The 17,788-nt window shown below is 39.9% G+C and overlaps 1 protein-coding gene across 1 annotated transcript; it reads right to left on the reverse strand.

Annotated features, from left to right (window-relative positions):
* Nucleotides 1–534: 534 nt before the first annotated feature.
* LOC115673131 (glucosamine inositolphosphorylceramide transferase 1) lies at nt 535–6,685 on the reverse strand. Its single transcript, XM_030595214.2, has 4 exons — nt 5,909–6,685; nt 5,053–5,175; nt 2,751–2,918; nt 535–2,563 (listed from the first exon to the last, which is right to left on the reverse strand). Exons 1-4 carry the CDS (start codon nt 6,248–6,250, stop codon nt 881–883), a joined length of 2,316 nt encoding a protein of 771 aa, XP_030451074.1. The 5' UTR covers nt 6,251–6,685; the 3' UTR covers nt 535–880.
* Between the last annotated feature and the right edge of the window lie 11,103 nt (nt 6,686–17,788).

The raw sequence follows: 17,788 nt of genomic DNA on the forward strand, positions 1-17,788 counted from the left end.
ATAATATGCCCTTGTCTTAAGATAAATTATTAGGACTTCTTTATATGGGCTTATCTCGGTAAAGTTCTTTCTATCGATTTTATATGTCAAGTAAGCCATAAGATGTCGTATTTAGTACGAGATGTCGCATTTAGTACGAGCTCATCGAATAGCGACGATCGATGCTCTTATCCAAACACCCAACGAGTTATCCAAAATCACCTGCTCAGACACTGAGAGCGTCCCGACATCGCGATGTAGATAAGGAAGAACAAATTTAGAATGGTCATGTGGGCAAATTGCAATCCTATTTTGATCGACATTATTATGAGTGACCCTTCTTTTTCCTGCGCTAGTGCTTGGATGATATGCATTTTGATATAGTGCACGGGCCAGCCCTCGCACCTGGCCAAGATCTTCCATGCAATTTAGTAGAAGATGGGTCCATGCACAGTCGACGTGACAGTGACATAAGAAACTTCAAATGTCGGAACATCTCTCTCACAGAAAGCCGAAAAGAAGAGCGAAAAAAAAGTTGACAAGTACAGAATTGGAGGAATGCTAAAAGAGAATTCTTCAACTAATTTCTTCATTTCCATTGCATGATACATTATCCAAAAGAGAGAAGAAACCAAACCAGATTGTTCGGACCAAAGGAAAATGGGGAAACTCTGCATCTGAAAAATTCCAAAGATAAAACCTTCTACGACAAGATTAATGTACAAATTACCAACCGGCCAACGCTAACCCAAAGCCCCACTAACCAAGATTCACTAACAAAAAGGGTAGAAATGTATTGACACGCAGGAGAAGAATGTACCTATCGAGATCGAAAATTGGCGGTTTCACGGGAAAGAGTTAGTAAGGCGACTTTGCCCCTCGTACACTGCTCCGGATTCCACTATACATCCCAACCATCCTTCCTTCCGTCAAACACCCATTTACGCCTGGCCAAACCCCCGTACATCTGCGAAAACTTTGTGAGGCAATTGCTCCTTATCCCGTAATGAACTTTTGTGTTCCGGCTAATTGCAGCACCCGAGAATTTCGAGGTGTCTATGGCCCACGCCGGCTTCACATACTCGACAGTCCTAGATGAACTGGCATTTGCATACAAGTAGTTCAAAAGCACATCTTCGCAGTTAAAATACTCGTCCACTAATTCTCTCCCGAGCCTAGCTTGCGGGCTCCAGTATCTCTCGAAGGCAACTTGGCTATCAATAAAAGCCGCCCCAGTCAGAATCATATTGTATCCCTTATGCTTCCGTGCGTGCTTTTCGGCACGGTATTTCAATGGGTTTCCATTAATTAGACGAGGATAAAAACCAACTATCCTGTCCGGATGTTCCCGCCACACCTTGAAACCCCGTTCTACGTCATCGCATGTCATCATGATATCATCATCTAGCTCCAGAACAGCTCGGGTCTTAATCAAAGGATCCGTTTTAAAACGATTATTCAGTGAGTTTCTCGCCTCGACCCTGATTCTCACAGGGACCACCGAATCGAAATCACTCGGATCGGGAGGTACCCCCTTATTCCACACCACAACTATCTCCTTCACTGAAGAACATCTAGAATAGTGTTTTACATACATTTTCAAGTTCCATATCCGAGCATCATACGTCATGGTCAATAGGGTGAACTGAGAGTAGTGACCCTTCCATGGGTATGCTTCCTCAGCACCATTTCCTCCGTATATGTAATTGACGCCCGTGCACATTAGAACAACTCCAATTGCAAATATAAGAGCAACAACGCATCTGCCAATACATGTGTTGACTTTCACCCAACCTCGGAGAAACGGGGGCACCCTATTTAAACGGCTGCAGAATCGTCTCAGCTTTGAAGAAAGCATATTTGATCGCCCCCACGCCAAAAATGCATTGCTCTTTTTCCCCAAGCCATGGCCGGACCTGTTCAAAGGGACAATGCACTTCACAGCTCCAAGAAGCACACCAATTAGAACGACTATAGCCGCAACTGCTGCAACTGAAGCACACCCGAGAATAAACCTACGGACTGAATGACCAGAAGGTACTCGATCTCCATCCATAACTCCAATCCACTCGCCAGATGGGAGTTGCTGTGCGTCAAGATGATGATACCGAGCACCATTCCAAGCATTTCTCCCCTTATTGGGCTCCCCTACCCCTAGAGGGACTTCAACTTCTTTGAACTCATCTTTGGTGAGAACTTCCACCTTAAAAATTCGAACTCGTCGTCCATAAGTTTCTCCACAATCTTGGCCCACTCGATAAAGGATTCCATTGTGTATAAATGGCCTGCCTCCATTACGAGCCCCCGCGCTTTTGTCAGTATTATAAACAGGATTCTTCTTGTGTGGTTTCCAGGGACCAAGCGGTGAATCGCTATACCAGATTTCCAGCTGCCCATTCTTTTTGGAACCAAAACTGCTGTGGTCTGAGCCAAAGAGCCAAAACTTACCTTTGTAGTTTATTACGAAGCTATCCACCATGGGCTTTTTCATTATGACCCTTTCAAGTTTCCATTGCAATGGAAAATCGAGGGCACGGTAAACTCGAAGCTCTCCTTTCTCACTGCTTTCAGGCATCATGTATATCTGCAGGAAGGACAAAAGCGACAAATTCAAATTACACTGTCGTTCTTCTTCTTAGTTGACCAAAAAATAAAAAACACTGACGTTCTTCGCTGATGTATTAATCCATTTATAACTCAATACAGCACTAAAAATGACGAAGCACAACTTCAAATATGTGCTCGTGCATCAAAAGAAATCAAAATCTTACCTGCCCATGATAACTGAAAACATAGGGATAAGAAAGGTGCCAATCCTCATCCAAAGCAATACCCAATTGTTGCCACGTTGCTCCCTTATCAACACTTCTTGCGACTGCTATATCACCTTGCATCGTGATTACATTCTTCATCTCATAAAATAGGTAAATAGCGTCACCCTGAATGAAAAGGCAAGTTTAGGTTCAAATTAAGCACAAGCTCGAGGTCAAGCATATTAACGAAAAGAAAAACAAACACATGCCAAGTTCAAATACAGCATGGGCAATCTGTCATGTCTGGATAAAGCTACATGGATAAAACTAACTAAGAAAGAGCTTATTCATTGGGTCAGCATCATTCCCAGCAAACTTATAGAAAGTATATTCGATGAACTTTTGCCGGAGAGTCTTATGTAACCATTAAACATGCATACGGCATGATTACATGACATGCAATCCAACTTTTAAAAGTAATTAGCACTTTTGCATAGAGAAAATACCAAATCACATTGCCAGCTGACTTGAATTTGTTGGCAGGACAGGAACACCCAAAAAAAAAAATCAAACATTATTAAAAAGTGAAGAAAAATCCAAAGTCAAACTCAAAGTGAATCGAAAAGCCAGTACTATGGTTGACTTGAGCAAATCCTTCTCCAGTACATAGATCCTAATGCAAAGGTACAGCCATGAAAGTACCAGTACATAATACGACTGCTAAGTACCCTGATTCTCTCGACATATTTCTTCGCTCGAGAAACATCTTCCACCGATTCATGCACAAATCATCATAGAAAAAAAAGCTAGCAGATCACAGACAATTTGCTATAAGTTGCGGGAAAATTGTTTTGGGTTTGCCGGTAAAATTACTCGCTCTATTTCAGAAAAAATCCTCAACCTGGAAAATGAAGCATGCAAAAAGAGTCCACCAACCAATCTGCACTGCCCTACTTTAACCTTATGAACAAATCTCCATATAATCCACCGTTCACTAATTAAACATTTCCAGCCTTGGACCAAACTTGAAACCTCGATGCAAAGTCCCCATTCTACCATTCTAAATGTTCCATGGATCTAGAGATCTCTTCTTCAACTGAAAACTGTGGTCAGTTCTCTGTCTACAGGAATCAAAATCAAGGGAAAAAATAAATTTTTGTTTTTACTAGGAATATCTGGCTTAGCAGCGCATGCCAAAGAACGATAATTTCTTCCCTGGACCCGAGCCCATCAGAACTGTTGATCTTGTGAGTTCCAAGTGGGCCCCACATGTTGGTCCCACAAAATTAACAGTTGTGATCATCCCGATCCAATTTTTTGAGTCTAGGCAAGAATTTCCCCAAAAGAACAGAATTACCTAATGTTTTTCGTAAAATAGAAACCCAACATTCAATAGAAGCTAGAATGGAATTATAAAATGACACTGTCAACATCTGCCAATGTCCCTTGCAAACCCCACTGAACGATAATGAATTCACAAGTTATGGGAATATCTTAGACATGAATTTGACACATGTACCGATTTTTTAATGTTACAACAAAGTTTAGCCTTTTCATTCAGCGAGAGAAAAAGAATTCTACTTGAGAGTAGCCCAGGAACACTGATTTATAGAGATTTATATCCAGGGAGAAATCGGTAAACTCCAACATCAGTAAATTAAAGTGAACGACCCTTAAAAATTCCAAAGTCAGACAAAGACCAGCTTGCTTTTTCAAAATACGGGTAATCCAAGTTCTACAAATTTTTATCAGAACTTAATTTTCCAACGTACAAAATATTGATTTTTGGTCAGGCAAATCTACTTTAACCCACCGTGGTCACGCCATCAGAAAGTCTTGACTTAATAAAAGTCCCTCGCTTCTCCCCTAGACAAAGATAGCAAGAGGGACCACAAGCTTTCGAATAAACTACTCAAGTAATGCAGCTCTTGCGATTTTTAAGGCTGAAGTTATACCGTGATCAAAGAGAATAAATTGCAACTGCAACCAGGAAATAAAATTATAAAAACAACGACATCAGTATAGGGGCATATGGCTGCATAAGAGACCAAAGGCAGCATAAACTTAATAACAGCCTTTATATAATTCCGCAGTCTAGTTACCGGTCCTAATGCATACAGCAGGCTATAATGAGAGAGAACTGTGGTTATAACATCAACTCATCAAATTACAAATAGACACATGATCACACAGAACAGACCGTGTGGTTATAACGTCTGCACGGAATACACATACATGTCATACCTACCCACCAACATATGCATTCACATACGGTATGCAAGTACATATAATCAAGATAAGGAAGAAAAACAGATAATACCTGCACATAGAGAAAAGGATCAGCTACGAAATTACTGGGAAAACCGGCTTCGGATGTAGAAGCGCAGGTCACAACCGGGTTGGCCACTGGCCATGCTGCACTCTCATCCCTCCCAATATTCGTCTGCACCAGATTTGAAACATAGTAATTCTGTAAGCATTGAAATGTTCAGATAACTTTGATAAAGAATAATAACAACTTAAGTGCGCCGTGAAAATTTTACTTCTGGCCAGACCAGAAAAGCAGAAATTGCGGAACTACAAGTGTAGACATAAATTTAAATTCGGGAGAAGAATCAAAGAGAAAACAAACAGAAACGGAGCTAGATAACAAGTTGGTCTTACTTCAAGAACGACTGACACCAGAGGGGAAAAAAATAAGGAAAAAGACCATGAAAATGACACGTTTTCTCGATGCCCATAGTGATCGAATGGATGAAGGACGCTGGAAATACGCTGCAAAAGTTAAAAGAATCCAAGAAACGCTTAAATTGAAAAACTAACGCGATGCAATGTTTCATGGATCTTTAGAATCAGTATTCTCATCTTCTCCAGAAAAGAAAGGAAAAACCATAAAGAAAAAGAGAGAACTGTTGAAGGCTAGCCGATTGAGATAGCAACAGATAGTCAATTTTGAGACTACTTGTTTTGAGTGGCATGACAAGTCTAACACAGCGAAACGAAAAACTCCAAAAAACAGCAAAATTCAAACTCCCCTTCAAGCAGACAAGAAATTAAATTGCCTACCGAACCCATCCAAAAGCACTGGAGACAATAGGAAAAACAAATTAAAACCGGTAAAAAGCAGAGATCAGCATCATGGTTACACAGTAGAGAGAGAGAGAGAGAGCGGTTACAGCTTCGATGGGATCGAGGGAAAAAGGAGAGTCGCCGTAGAAAACGCCGATGGACCAGGACCCTTCATTGTCCTCCCGGCACCCGCCGCCGGTCGCCGCCCGGGCGGCGACGGCGTAGGCCGGCGTGAAGACGAGCCACGCGTAGAGGGTGGCGATGGAGCCCAGCGCGACGAAGCAGCCCAAGAAGAAGACCAGCCCCTTGTAGCCGCCGCTGTTCAGGAACCACCCCCGGCAGTGCTGGTGCTCGCACCTCCACCTGCACCAGCACTTCATGCTCATGTCGCAGCAGCGACCGTCCCCATTGTCGCCCCCGGCGGGACCCACCAGCGGGCTCGAGCCCATGACGCCGACGCCGACGCCGACGCCGCCGCGCAGCGAGATCTCAGGCGAGGCGCACACTCCCGTCGTCCCGTCGAATTCACTTCCGTATACTACGGTACCCCTCCCTCCTCTTCTATCTCCGGGGTCCGAGGAGTTCTGAGAGATTCGGGCAAAAGGGGGCGTTTTTCCGGCGGTATTATTTCTGGGTTTCGCGATTTGCGCCCTGTAAATCAGTGATCACGACGCCCTCGGCCGTCCATGTTTCTTTCTCGCACAGACCCTCTCCCTCGTTTGCTCTCCTCTCCTCCTCTCTCTCTCTCTCTCTCTCTCTCTCTCTCTCTCCCTGTGGTAAAAAGGCGACAGGAAGCCGTGGGCTGTTTCGGTTTCAGGATCGAACGTACACTTCCCCGAGGAAGCTTGTAGATTTATATAAGGGGGACACCCTCCACATCTCTCTCTCTCTGTGACCCCCAGCAGCAGATGAGAACTGCCGGAAATTGCAAGTTCTAGAATTTCCTTTTCCGCTTTTTCACTTCCTTTGCTGAGATACCCGTTTTATGGGGTGGTGATTACCGGGCGCGATCGTGCTTTCAATATGATGCAACTCCCCGAGTCGATGCCTATGAACACGGACCGGACCCGACACGGACACGCACACGGACATGAAGAGGTGTTAGTGTCAGTGAGAGTGAGTGCTGTTGTGTGGAGGAGAAATCAGATTGGACTACGTGAAGGACATGCGGGAGGAATGAGCGAAACCACGAGTTTCGAATTTGAGTTTACGAGCTAGGTTTTGTCACCCACCAAAAGAGAGAGAGAGAGAGAGAGCGAGAGGGAGATAGGTTTTGTCGATTTTTAACGGGAATATGGACCGACATTTGGAAGGTGGCGATGATATGCGTTTCGTGAAAAGGATGATATTTTTATCGAACTACAATGGTTAACGATTTCTAATTTTTTCTTTATTCTGAAGGATTAATACCACCAAAGACTTCTAGCAAAAAAAAAAAATACCACCAAAGACTCCAAACCGGTACACACGTGATGAATTTACCCTCCGTTGGTTTCCGTTAAATGTTACCTTCAAATTGTTGAGCTTGATGAGACCTGACAGTTGGCTGGTGTACCAGTTTAGGATTTTGCCATTCTGTTTGCCACATGTTTACCGATCTGTGGTTTTTCGTAGTAATAATCAAATTTAACGAATATTAAATTTGTTACAAGTGTATCGATTTGGAATATTTGGTGGTCAAAAAAATTAATTTAAGATAAATTTATCACCGATGTATCAATTTGAGATTTTTTATGATATTAATCAAATTTTTTTATGACCGTAGAAAAAAGTCGGGTCGAATTTATTTACGCCCGAATGCAAGGGTGTACTTCTCGCGAGGGCATAGGTGACCCGCCACTCCGCACTTGAATGAGTCTAGCAAATTGCGGGATCGGAGCATCCAGCTCATCCTGTTTTTCTCGCTTTCTCCGTTTTAAAATACGGAAGAAACATTCCATCTCCTTTTTTTCTTCATTTGACAATTTGAACTATGCACCTTTAATAATCTAATCTAAATTATGCACCATTGTTTTGAGCAAGTGACGATAATGGTTAAACAATTGGATGGGCCAGGACCCCTCAGATCGAAATTGGCTTTGTGTCCCTCGTTTAATTGGCACCTCGAGCAATCGGAAAAAAAATTACCCAATCGATCATAAACCAATCATGCATATATCGATTCGGTCATGAATTTTTCAATTCTGATCCGGTCATCGTCGGTAGTCACATCAGTTTCCAGCGAAAATTGACCGGCAAGGCTGCATTTAGATTTCGCGCAAAGGCTGAGAAATAAATTTGCAAAATTTGAAAATTCAAGTCATCTGCCGAAGACTTTTGCGAGGTGAAACATGACATGCTTTTGTGGGTCATTAATGCGATGCTTTTGTTGGTTAAGAAAGAGAAAGAAAATGAATCTATCTAGAAATGCTTTTATTTGTGGAGGGTCCGATTTAATTTAATGCCCCGGTTCTTTTTTTTCTTTCCTTTTCTTTCTAGGATTAAGTGCAGGGACCATTTGAAAACGTTTTAAGGGTAAGAGTTTGTCGACAAAATGTGGCGTGGGGAACTGCTCCACATTTCCAAAGAAAAGGTCAAAATCGAAAAGCATTGGCCCGCCCTTCACGCAACTGGTACAAAAAAAAATTTACTTTATTTTCATAAAGTTTGTAGCTTTCTTAAAAGTTATTTGCCGCAAAATTTCCATTATCTCTTTGTATCTGACAATACACGATACTTGAAATTACGGGCGCATTTATTTTGGAAAAAATTTCGTAATAAAAAAAAATATTCGTTTGGGAAATCATTCTCCGAAAGAAGGGTATTTCCCCTTTCGAATTAGGAGATTCGTTTTTCTTTGACTATAAACGATTTTCGTTGACCGAACATCTTCAGCAAGCTAAATGCATGAAAGTCCGGGAAACTAATTCGCGGAAAATTAATTTCATTCAAATAAACACACCCTATAATACGCTTTCAATTCACACGGTAGTCGGATATAGATCGATGATTTTTTTTACAATCATAATAACTTCCTTGTATTTATATACTTACCACAAAAGAATCCTAAATATGATGGCATGGAAAATGTTTGTGGAAGAAGTTATTACCATTTTGGAGAAAAGATTTTATATGGAAGAAATTATTATTGTCATGAAATGTCATTATCTATCAAAGTATTCCGAGAGCAAGATTTACTGTATAGATAATCTTGAGAGAGGAGGTGGGACGAGACCTAGTAATCAAGTATCGGATCTACCAATTTCAAAACCTAAGGAGATCAGGCCCGTTCAATCTGAGGACCGAACCAAGCCTCCATGTCCCGACCGATTCTAGGTCAGTTCACATTGGGATTGGGTAGGTTTCTAGGCGAAACATTGGGTTAATCGATCTTGACTAGTTTGATTTTGGATTTTATACATTGAATCCTCGATTCTTCTTGAGAACTGACCTTAACTAGTTTTTAACTCTCTTTTTCACTTTGGTAGAGATGATTTTCGAATCTAGGAAGTCTAGGAAATCCATCAATACCGTAACCACTATGGCACGGATTGTTCACATTATTTATTTTCCTACGATGATAGTAATATTGCTTAAAGTTAGGTCCGCTCCCTAGTTAACCTGGAATCGATTCGGTTTTCGATTCCATAAACGAGGAACCATTGATGACATGATAAATTTCACGTTTTTAATGCGAAAAAAGATACCCACTATTAAATTGATCACTCATAATCATAAATAATAATTATTATTATTGTTGTTGTAACCAACAATTGAGGGGGAAAAGAGAAAAAACCACCACGTCGTTATGTTCAAGAAGTGACCAACTTCTCGAAAACTTTCAAAAGAAGTTTTGGACTACCAAATCGCTCAGAGTCACCAAAACTTTTTTTTAGCTCGAATATCCGCATTATCAAAGCTAAAAGCGACCATCCAACTGCTTTCGTTAACAATTAGAAGTTCCTTTATAAAGTTTTCCCAAACTCACCCAAAATTATCATGCGATATCTCTAAGGGTTAATTACATGTCTCATCGAACTGTGGTTAATTCCAATCGAATCCTATCAAGACCATCGTAATGCATTGGGAAAAATACCACATTGACACGTCTCCTTATAAACTTAAGACTTGTGGGTACTAAAGAGCCATTGTAGCCCAAATCGAGTACGTTCAACTTTAGTGCTTCTCTTTTTTGAGGGAAAAATAGATGCATTATTGGGTTTAACCGTTGCCTTTAACTCGGTGGGACGAGACGGAATAGTAGGAATTTTCCCTTTGTGGGCCAAAAAATTGGGACCTTTGTACTGAACAAAAGTTCGACCATGTCGCTAGGGACCAAAGGAAAATGAGCCATTCGGATGCTACAAGGAAGTTTCCTAAGTGACTTTAACGTTGACGAGGACCGATTGTGTTGGCTTTACGGTCGGGGTGGCTTTCGTGAGTGACCTCCTACACTGACACGAGAGTGATTATAGCATACACCGCCAATTTAAGAGAAAAAACTATACGGGCGATCTCTAGTACTGTTATTTTGAGAGAGATGGGAGCTACGATCCTCATATCGAGGACGGGTGAGGGACATCTCTATACCGGCAATGTGTGCTCTATTTTTGATTTCAAGCAACCACCATCTGCCAAAGAAAATAAATGGCTTTCCCAGCAAAATTATGGTCCAAAGTGATGAGAATGTCTGTTTCATATGTTCATTCATGGAATGTTGTCCGCATATTCATCGTGTTTCTGCAGATGTTTGGTGATACATACTGAAATATCGCTATAGCAGGCAGTAGGCACTTTTGACTAGGAGATGAATATATATAGTCAGCAACATCCACCAAAACCCTACCGTTGTAATTAGAGCGTGATTCAAAATTTTCTTTTAAAGTAGGATCGCTTTATACCGATCATAAGCTCTCCTTTGCCCCTCCCTTTCGAGTCGCCAAAAGTTGTAAGTCTTTTCCTCGGTAACACCCCACTCGAGACTCGAGCCATTCGCGTACATCCACGAGTATCAGTTAGGCAGAAAAGTTCGGAGTCATCCGCTAAATCATTCGAAAGTAACTCCCGCTAAGCGCATTTAAACTACACATGGAGAGACGTGGCTTAACTCCCGATTGGTGGAGAAACATTACAATAGGAATAAAGGGGCATTGGATGTGGAGAGGGCAACCAAAGAAGCTGATCGTGATCTGGGGTTTGGGTTGACTGAATTGTAGATAATTGGACCCAATTGAACTTGGGGAGGGCATTTCTTGGGGGCGAACTAAACTGGGGTTTGTCCTCATTTGGAATCATGCTTCCTTTTTGACCATATCATCCATCCCACTATCCATATCTTTTTCTTTTTCCCTAATTTATCTTCTGTTTTTCTTTTCTTTTTCTCTTTTTTTGGAAGAAGAAATTTCACCCGGTTGGGTCTATTTCCTCCAATAAAAAAATATCCTATTTGCTAATTTTTTTTTGGATCGAAATCCTATTTGCTAATTTGCTTTCTCTTTTATGCTACCAATGCAATAAAAGAGATATTAAGGGACAATATGTTTCCTACGTGCATGCTGCATTCCATGCTATAGAAACTATTCACTTCCCAACTTGAGATTTGAAAAAACCCATGCACTTTGACATTTTTGGAGTCTCGTATGTATGGAATTTTTGGCTTCACGGAAAAAAAAGTTTAGGTTAAATGCATGATAACGGGCATAGTTTAAAGTTTTTGGTGGCTTTTGCCCTAAAAGATAACGTAATATTGCAATCTTACGACTGTGTATGTAGAATATTTATGACAACAAACATCAAAAACTATAAATCCAGATATCGACACATGCTTCATTTTCCTTCTATTGTACGATTTTTCTACGATGAGAAAGTTCACCTTATAAAACCTGATTGCAATAAACTAATATCAGAATCGAGGCCGTCGCGCTAGATCGACATGAAGGTTTTTCCAATCATTCGGCTTTCAAAGTTTGATCTTGATTTGGCTTCTATTCCGAATTGTATTATGTTGAACTTTGAATCAAAACCTAGCTCACGGACAATACTTTGACCACAGTGCACGACATAAACACTAAACGATATGCAATCTACATGGACTGGTCTAGAACACATGGGTGAAGGTGCTCGAATTCAACTCGTCTTCTAATTAGGTAAGGATTAATTTAAATTAATGTATGCATCACTAAGAATGGAGAACATATAAAGGACCCCACGCTTGAATTCAACTTGGCATTTGATTGTCCTCGAAGAATGTCCCCATTCAATCTAGGGCAAAAATAAAGTAAACCTCATGCCTTGGTTGACAAGAAAGGATACCTAAAAAATGTTTGTATCCCGGAAAATTCCATCGGTGCTCAGTTAAAAATGGCGATTAACATATATTTAATGCTTAAACTGTTCTGGGTCACGACCGCCGGTGCTAGCCCATGGTCCGAACTCAACTAATTCACGAGGTTTGTAGTGCGTTCTACGCACCTCCGAGTAACATAACATTAGCACTCGTATCCCTGGATTATAATAAAGATATATACTTTAACTCGATCATTGTATATGATATAAAAATCGCTGAAATCTCCGAATCCGTGTTTCAAAATTAAGAAATGCTCGCCAACGGCCAAAGCACAAGGAGCAGCCAATCTTGAACTGCTGATGCACAAACAAACAAATTAATTAATTTACGAAAAGCCAAAATGCTTCTCATTTTCATATTCAAAAGATTAGTGAGAAAGAAAACCTGAATACATTATTGTAGTCAATCAGAAGGTTCAAAAGTTTCTGGAAGTCAAAAAAGAAAAGTTCAAAAGTTTTGAACTTCAGAATAAAAGTTAATTATGTCGTCTGTTCTCTTGGTAATTAATTATAAACGAAAGTTCAACGTACATGGTAAATAAAATTATAAAAAAACATTAAAATAAATGCAAGGATAGAAGGGAGAAAGGAAAAGGGAAAGCAGATACTTTATAGTTATATAGGTATATTAAATGGCTGACTCTAATGCGTGGAAATTAAATTACACATTCCCACCTTCCGCAGCCAATGCAAAAGCGAAAGCAGCGGCTGAATATGATTAGGAACGGCTAGAAATTAGGGGTGCGCAAAACGGATCGCCCAAATCGGAAACCGCCCGGACCGGATTGGACCGGCCGATTTGGTCCGGTTCCCGAGAGTGTCGATCCGGTTTCCGATTTGGTGTCCCGATTCCAAAGAGAACCCGACCGAACCGGACCGATCAGATCGGACTAACTACATGTACTTTTTTTTGTGTAATTACATGTAATCAGCATGGGGAATACAATTTCAATTTTAGAATTTATGTGTAGTCGGCATGGGGAACACAATTAGTCATCGCAGTGGCTCAAATTGCATGCTTGCTTTTGTGATTATGTGTAGTCGACATGAGAACACAATTATAACTTTCATACGACGCTCACTTGAGTGCCATAACTTTTTTTTCGCTCACTTAAGTGCCACATCGGAGTAAAATAGATCATTTGAGTACCACTTCCGGCAAATTGTCCTACGTGGATTTTTTAATTAATTTTCTATTCGACGTGGATTTTTAAATGTTTTTTTATCATTTTTTTAAAATTTTATTTATTTATTTATTTATTTTTCTTTTTCTTTTCCTTTTTTAATTTTCTTTTTTTTTCAAGGCCGGCAAGGGTCATCATTGACCCTCGCCGGCAGCAAATTTTTCCTCGCCGCAAAGGCCCGGGCAAGGCCATCGCGGCCTCGCCCACTGTCGGCGAGGCCGCGATGGCCTTGCCCGGACCTTTGCGGCAAAGGGCAAGGCGGCCCTCCCCCATTTGGGCGAGGGCTTCGCAACCGGCGAGGGTTGCCAGTGACCCTTGCCGGTATTTAAAAAAAAAGCTAAAAAAAAGGAAAAGGAAATTTCAAAATTCAAAAAAAAGAAAATAAAAAGTTCAAAAAAATAAATTTAAAATTCAAAAATATATTAAAATTATCAACATCAGCGCTGGCGAAGTCACGTCGGACAACCAGCGTCTTCATTGGATTTTCCGGCAGGCAAATCGTCCATGGCAATTAAATGATCGTTTTTTCAAATTTGTCGCATTCAAATGAGTGAAAAAAAAATTATGGTTCTCAAGTAAACACCGTACGAAAGTGATGACACTCATAGTATTCTTATCCCCAATTAATTGATTTTTCTTATTTTAAGATAAAGCGCCTTATTTGTTAATTACGAAAAGCAAGCAAGGCGACGGCCGATTCTTCTCTCGGGGATTAACTTTAATTATGCTTGACATATGAATGATTCAAATCGAAATTGAAAATTCCCACTTCGTTGTTTGTTGGTTCCCTCGAGCTCCAAAAACCCTAAATAAAATAGTGTATTAAAAAGAGTTGTGGTCCCTATCCCAAAATTAGGGTCCCCCCAAAAGCTACAAGCTAATTATCCTATGGCCCATTTTGGCATTATGTAATTACAAATTTCCATTGAGAGTTCTTTTAGAATTAAAAGTAGTATTTTATTTTTTCTTTGCGCAAATATTTAATAGGGATCGTAAGAAATTAAATTGGCTAACATAAAGCCGCGTAAATACTTTCCACTTTAACCCGTCCTTCTCTGCGTAAATAATCACTTGTGAAAAAAAAAATCCAATAGAAAATTTTAAAACAAAAAAAGGGGTGGAAGAAAACTGCACAAAAACCCAAAGAAAAAAAAAGTCGAGGCAAAATTGAAGTTTAGGGATGCCACCAACATAATATAAGGCCAGTTGGACCCATATCTAACATCGATAATGCAAGGCCATTTGATGTCACAATTCCACCGAATGTTGGTGTAGCGATTCCATCAAATGTCGGTGCGGCAATTCCACCAAATGTGGGATACATTTCGTATAGGCCTAATTTACCGATGGATAATCAGGCTAGACCACAGTCCCGCCCAGGGGGCAGGATGTTCAAGTGTCTCCAAATCAAAATGCTCAAGAATTCGACCAAGTAGTCGAACAAACCACCGGAGTCATAATGCCACGTATAAGATATGATAGAGGAGTTATCAAGCCCATATATAAAAGCCACACCCGGATTGGGTCAACGTTGTTCCATATCCAAGAAGATTTAAAATGCCTAATCTTACTCTTTTTACTGGCGAAGATGACCAATCGACCATCGAACATGTTGGTCGATTCTTGGCTTAGTGTGGTGAGGCAGGTACTAAGGATTGTTTAAAACTTAGGCAGTTTCCTTTATCTCTTTCAAAAACCGCCTTTACCTGTTATACTAATCTACTAGCCAATTCATTTTTTTAATGGGATGAAATGTAAAGATAGTTTCAATCTCAATTTGACAGATCAATGCCAGAGATAACGATGGTCGATTTGGCTGGGATTAGGCAATACAATAATGAGTCGGTGGATTAGTATATTTCTTGAAATATTTGTAAGGGATGAGATTCAGGGTGGCTCCTCCATCACTGTGTGCTTGGAAGGAATTGGATTCACAACAATCACTGTGTGCCATCTTCATTCCATCAAACGTTGGCATTTTGGAATGGCACTAAAGTAGAATATATAAAGTTCAGCCACATCGCAAACATGTCATGGGTAGACGTAGTTCGCTTGGGTTTGAAAGAGGATGACGATGCCTGCATGATCAAACCACCAGAGCTTGTTATGGAGGAAATAGCTTTTTGTTGCTTTACCGACATGGACTCAAATGGATTCTCAAAAATAGTAAGCTGGCAACTTGGCAATCTGACCTATTATAAGGAAAACAACTTTTTGTTGGAAGATTTGGTCGAACGATATTCCTGCTACCTGACAAAGCAGATGGAACAATTCGTTGACATTGCCGATTGTATAGCTGACTTCGATGAATCCCCTTTTGAAAGAAGACAATGAAGTAGTCGAAGCTGAACATCCGTTGATTGAGATTGACATCGATGACAGGGATCAACATTGATCAATCTACATTAGAGCATTGCTGCTGGATGAAGACTTCAAATCTAGGTTGGTCAATTTATTAAAAAAAAACAAAGAATTGTTTTGCGCGGGATTACCATGAGATGCCAGGTCTAGAAAATTAAGAAGAGGTTTCGACCTCACAAGCAAACTCCAAGGCGTTTTCTCCAAGAGTAATCTCGAAAGTTAAAAAGAAATCGAGTGGCTGCTCAAAGCTGGATTCATCAGAACCGCCACGTATGTTGAGTGGTCGTCTAACACTATCCTTGTAAAGAAGAACAATGGGAAGTTAGAGGGTTTACATCAACTTCAAAAACCTGAATGTCGAAGCCTAAGATGAATATCAAATGCCGATAGCTAATATGTTGGTCGATTCAGCATCATAAATTGAATCCACTCAAGATATAATCAAATTTTCATAGCTGAGGAAGATGTACCTCGCCTTCAAATGTCTAGAGGCCATCAACACATTTGAATGGGTGGTGATGCCTTTTGGATTGAAGAATGCTCAACCTACGTATCAGAGAGCTATGAACTTTATTTTCCTCAACACGATCGGCGAGTTCATGGAAGTATATATCGACGATATCATCGTCAAGTGGGATGAGGTAAGTCATCTAGATTATCTTGATGGGGCATTTATTAGGATGGATAAATATCATTTGAATCCTTTTAAATACGCTTTTGTAATGGACTATATAAGTCGTGTTGAATGGTTGTAAAAAAGGACCGACAATCATCAACAAAAATATGTATCTTTGAATTCATCAATTTATTTTTCGAGTTCCTGCAATCACTTTCCTTCATAATAATTAGTACTGGTTCTTGGTTACGCGTTTTACTTCCTATCTGAATTACCACGGAACCCGATTCAATAAAAATCGAAAATCAACGTTCGATAAAAGATATTCCGTCGCGTGAAGCTATTCCCGGCAAAACAAAGCTCTTATACAGAGTTAATAGCTTTAATTTGACCCAACCACCAACTTTTTTCCTGATAAAATCGCCAATTAGTTTTGAGTTATCAACTTTTATATTAGCTATGATAACTTACCAAAGTATGTTTGACTCTGAATTACCTACTTTTCCCTAACTTATCGACTACTATTGAAGTTACCGACTCTGGCATAATATTTTACACCAAACTTTATTTGAGTTACTCACTGTTTTTTTTTTTGGCGAAATGAGTTATGTTGAACCACTTATCAACATTTAATTTTATCGATTTTGAGTTACTAGCTCTTCTGATAACCTACCCAATTTTTTTTTGAAGTTACCCACTTTTATATTGAATTACCAACTTTTTTTGGGTCATATTACTTGCCAACTCTTTTTCTGATGAACCTTGCCAACTTGCTTTTAGGTTATCAACGTACCAACATTTATTAGATCCTTTGAATAAGTCAAATACTTGGGGACATTTGACTTATTTGTCGGGATTTAATAAATGATCTATTTGATTTGGTACATGGTGTTGGAAAAGAGATTTGTTTGGGCAGACCAAGGCCTCTTCTTTGGTGGTCTTCTAACTCTTATATCATATTTTAATAAATTTCCTCCGACTCTAGTCTAAGGATTAGAGGAATATGATTGGTGAGTTACAGCTGTGAATATCGATCATATTTATACCTAATTAACTTTGCATACGGATAATGTCGACAACTTGTAATTCATAACTTAGGGAAAAAAGATAAAGTTAGAAACGAGAAATGGTCATAACATATATCAGATATTACCTTACCGATAAATAAAAAATTACTGACTCTAGAATATTTAGTGTTGCGGTCAAGGGAAAGTATGCCAAATTAGGGGGTAGTCGATTTTGAAATTTGAAGTAAAATAACCAATTACCGCTTAATGGCTTTCGCTAATTGGACACGTTAAACCAAGGTAATGGAATTTCAATTGTCTATTTCTTTATTATTATTATAATTAGGGTTATTAAATATTAGTCGAAAATGACACTGGTTAAGTCAGAAGAGAAATTTGACTTCTACAAAATTTTCGCGGATCAAGAAGATACCAACGATCTGCGTGGCACAGCCTGTACCAACCTCAAATATTAATTAATTACTAACCCATTCA

Source organism: Syzygium oleosum, unplaced genomic scaffold (genome assembly GCF_021117445.2).
Source record: "Syzygium oleosum isolate NSW1041296 unplaced genomic scaffold, Sole_v2.1 Sole_v2.02, whole genome shotgun sequence".
NCBI lineage: Eukaryota > Viridiplantae > Streptophyta > Magnoliopsida > Myrtales > Myrtaceae > Syzygium > Syzygium oleosum.